General features: G+C 41.6%; 1 protein-coding gene across 22 annotated transcripts in view; it reads left to right on the forward strand.

Annotated features, from left to right (window-relative positions):
- LOC122713273 (longitudinals lacking protein) overlaps positions 1-2359 on the forward strand; it is a 188725-nt gene that overhangs the window by 78474 nt on the left and 107892 nt on the right. The window contains exon 7 of one of the 22 annotated variants that reach the window (XM_043933560.1): positions 1672-2340. The exons of 20 other annotated variants lie outside the window; for them this stretch is intronic. In XM_043933560.1, the coding sequence (XP_043789495.1) occupies positions 1672-2015 (344 nt within the window). In that variant the 3' untranslated portion in view covers positions 2016-2340. Of the gene's footprint in view, positions 1-127; positions 535-1671; positions 2341-2359 lie in introns of those variants that run through there. One more of the 22 variants, XM_043933578.1, reaches the window with a different exon arrangement.

Consider the following 2359-nt stretch of genomic DNA (forward strand, 5'->3'; position numbering starts at 1 on the left):
AAAAAAAAAAAAAAAAAAAAAAAAGAAAGAAAGAAATAAAAATACACGAAAGGAAAGAAAAAAATGGCGTTGATCCACCGATGATTCCCCGTTAATAACGCTCTGCTCGTCTGTGTATCTGTTTCAGAGAGGGGTAAAGAGAGAACGGAGGTGGAGCGATTCCACGCCCGTTCCGGCCGCGTGTTCACTATCGTGAGGCGGGACGGGATGTACGAGTGCCCGAGTTGTCGTAACCTCTACAAATGGAAGAAATCGATGCTGTCCCATTTGAGGAATCAGTGCAAGCAACCACCCCGATTCGAGTGCCCCCACTGCACGATGAAGAACTACCAGAAGTCGCACATGATACGCCACTTGCGGGTCCACCATCCCCAGCTCAGCCAGACGTTCTGGGATCGAAAGCTGAACGGTTTCTTCCGGCTGTAAAAAAAAGAAACTTTGATATAATTTGAGCAATTTGATCTTATTGTCCTTTTCCATTCGTGTGATCGATGATTCAATGATTGTGCGCGCAATAAAAGGTGAACGAGCAAAGTGTTGAAGATATAAAAGAAAAGAAAAGAAAAGAAAAGAAAAGAAAAGAAAAGAAAAGAAGGGAAAAAGAAAGAAAGGAAAAGAAAAATAAAAAAAAACATAAACTTTGCCCCTCCCTCGAGTATCGAATCCCATCCATCCATCCATCCATCCTTTCCACAAAAAGTTTCTTTTTTAAATCGATTCAAGATTTATTTATTTTCAGCCTCTTTCAGCTCTATCTGCGTTTTCGACCATCTCATTTCTCTTTCTTCATTTTTTAACGATTGGAATCGCGTGGAAAACGGGAAATCCACGAAAAATCGTTCCGCACAATCGCCACCGGTTTACCCTTTGCTACTATCGATCGGTCGAACTTGGAGTTAGGGGTATGCGTGTCTCGTGCCTGTTCGATTTTTAATTCTAATTGCTTATTTAAGCAAACAGGCGGGGGGGGAGGGGGAAAGAAAAGGGAGAGAGAAGATCTTGAAGAAGCGCGTTTCGCGCCTTTTTTTTTAAAGCTGCTCCCTTGATGCTCCTTATTCTCTTATTCGTAGTGAAAAAAAAAAAACGAATATCTCTTCAAAAAGATCGTATTTGTTTCTTTTTTTCACGACGAATAAGAGGAATTCCGAGGGGTAAGCTTTGGAGTCTTGTTTCAAAGTAAAAAAAAAAAAGGAAAAAAAAAGAAATTCTCTTCGATGGACACGCGTTCATCGCGAGAAATACTTAATCTTCCGGATCGATTCTCGAGAGTTTCGTTCAAAGGGAGGAAAAAATTTGAACGAAAGTTTCGAGAACGAGGGGGAGAAACACTCTCTCTCTTTCTCTTTTTTTTTCTCTCTCTCTCTCTCTCTCTTTCTCTCTCTCTCTCTCTCTATCTTCCTCTCTCTCTCTTTCATGCTTTCTCGAGAGGGAGGGAGTTTTCGAGATTCTGTAAAAAAAAAGAAAAAAAAAAGTATTCGCGCTCCCTGGAATAAGGGGTGGAAACGAGTTTTGCATCTTTTGCTCGTTCGACTCGGATTCCGAGTCCCCGCGGAACCTCGTTCGTTCGCTCGTTCGACGAGGGGTGGGCAAAACTCCGTAAGTTGTACAGCCATTATTCTGTACAGCGGTCGAGAGTATTGCTGTTCAGTATTGTATGTCTCCGTGTTTCAGGATTCCATATTCTACCGCCCCCGCTCGGACAAAACCTAATCTTCAAGAGCCGATCGGGAGCAATGGGGAAACGTTGTTTGGAATCGGTTGGGAAAACGGTGAAACGGAGGGGCTTAAAGATAAACGCCTCCGACAAGAAGAAGCCGTTTCAGTGTCAAAAGTGTGGTCGTGGTTTCACCTTGAAGAGAAACAAAGATCGTCACGTGAATTACGAGTGCGGCCACGAGCCAAGATTTCAGTGCCCGTACTGCGGATTGAGGAGCAAGCAAACGTCGCCTGTCTACGCCCACATCAGGAAGAAACATCCTGAAGAGGAAGTGTTCATCTTCGACATGAAGCTGTGAAGATTTGTTTGATTGTTCGCCAACGATCGTCCATCCAGTTAAATGCAGTTTCAGTGTGTGTTCTTAAATATATTATTTCCGGTGTCGCTTTCGACATTATTAATCCGCTTTCTGTAGAGACGTGTAATTTCTCAACCAGGAGGTCGTCTACCTGCTGAGATTCCATTTCGAGAAACGAAATTCAGAAACGAAGAAGAGATTAATTAATCCGTCGTTATCGAGGATGTTTCGTGTAAAAAAAAAAAAAAAAAAAAAAAAAGAAGAAAAAATAAAATAAAACTTTACTTTTTTTTCAAGTAAAATATGCATGCTTGTTGATGCGAAAGAAAAAAAAAAAAAAAAAA

The sequence above is a fragment of the Apis laboriosa genome, unplaced genomic scaffold (assembly GCF_014066325.1).
Source record: "Apis laboriosa isolate Shangri-la unplaced genomic scaffold, ASM1406632v1 scaffold23_cov150, whole genome shotgun sequence".
Classification (NCBI taxonomy): Eukaryota; Metazoa; Arthropoda; class Insecta; order Hymenoptera; family Apidae; genus Apis; species Apis laboriosa.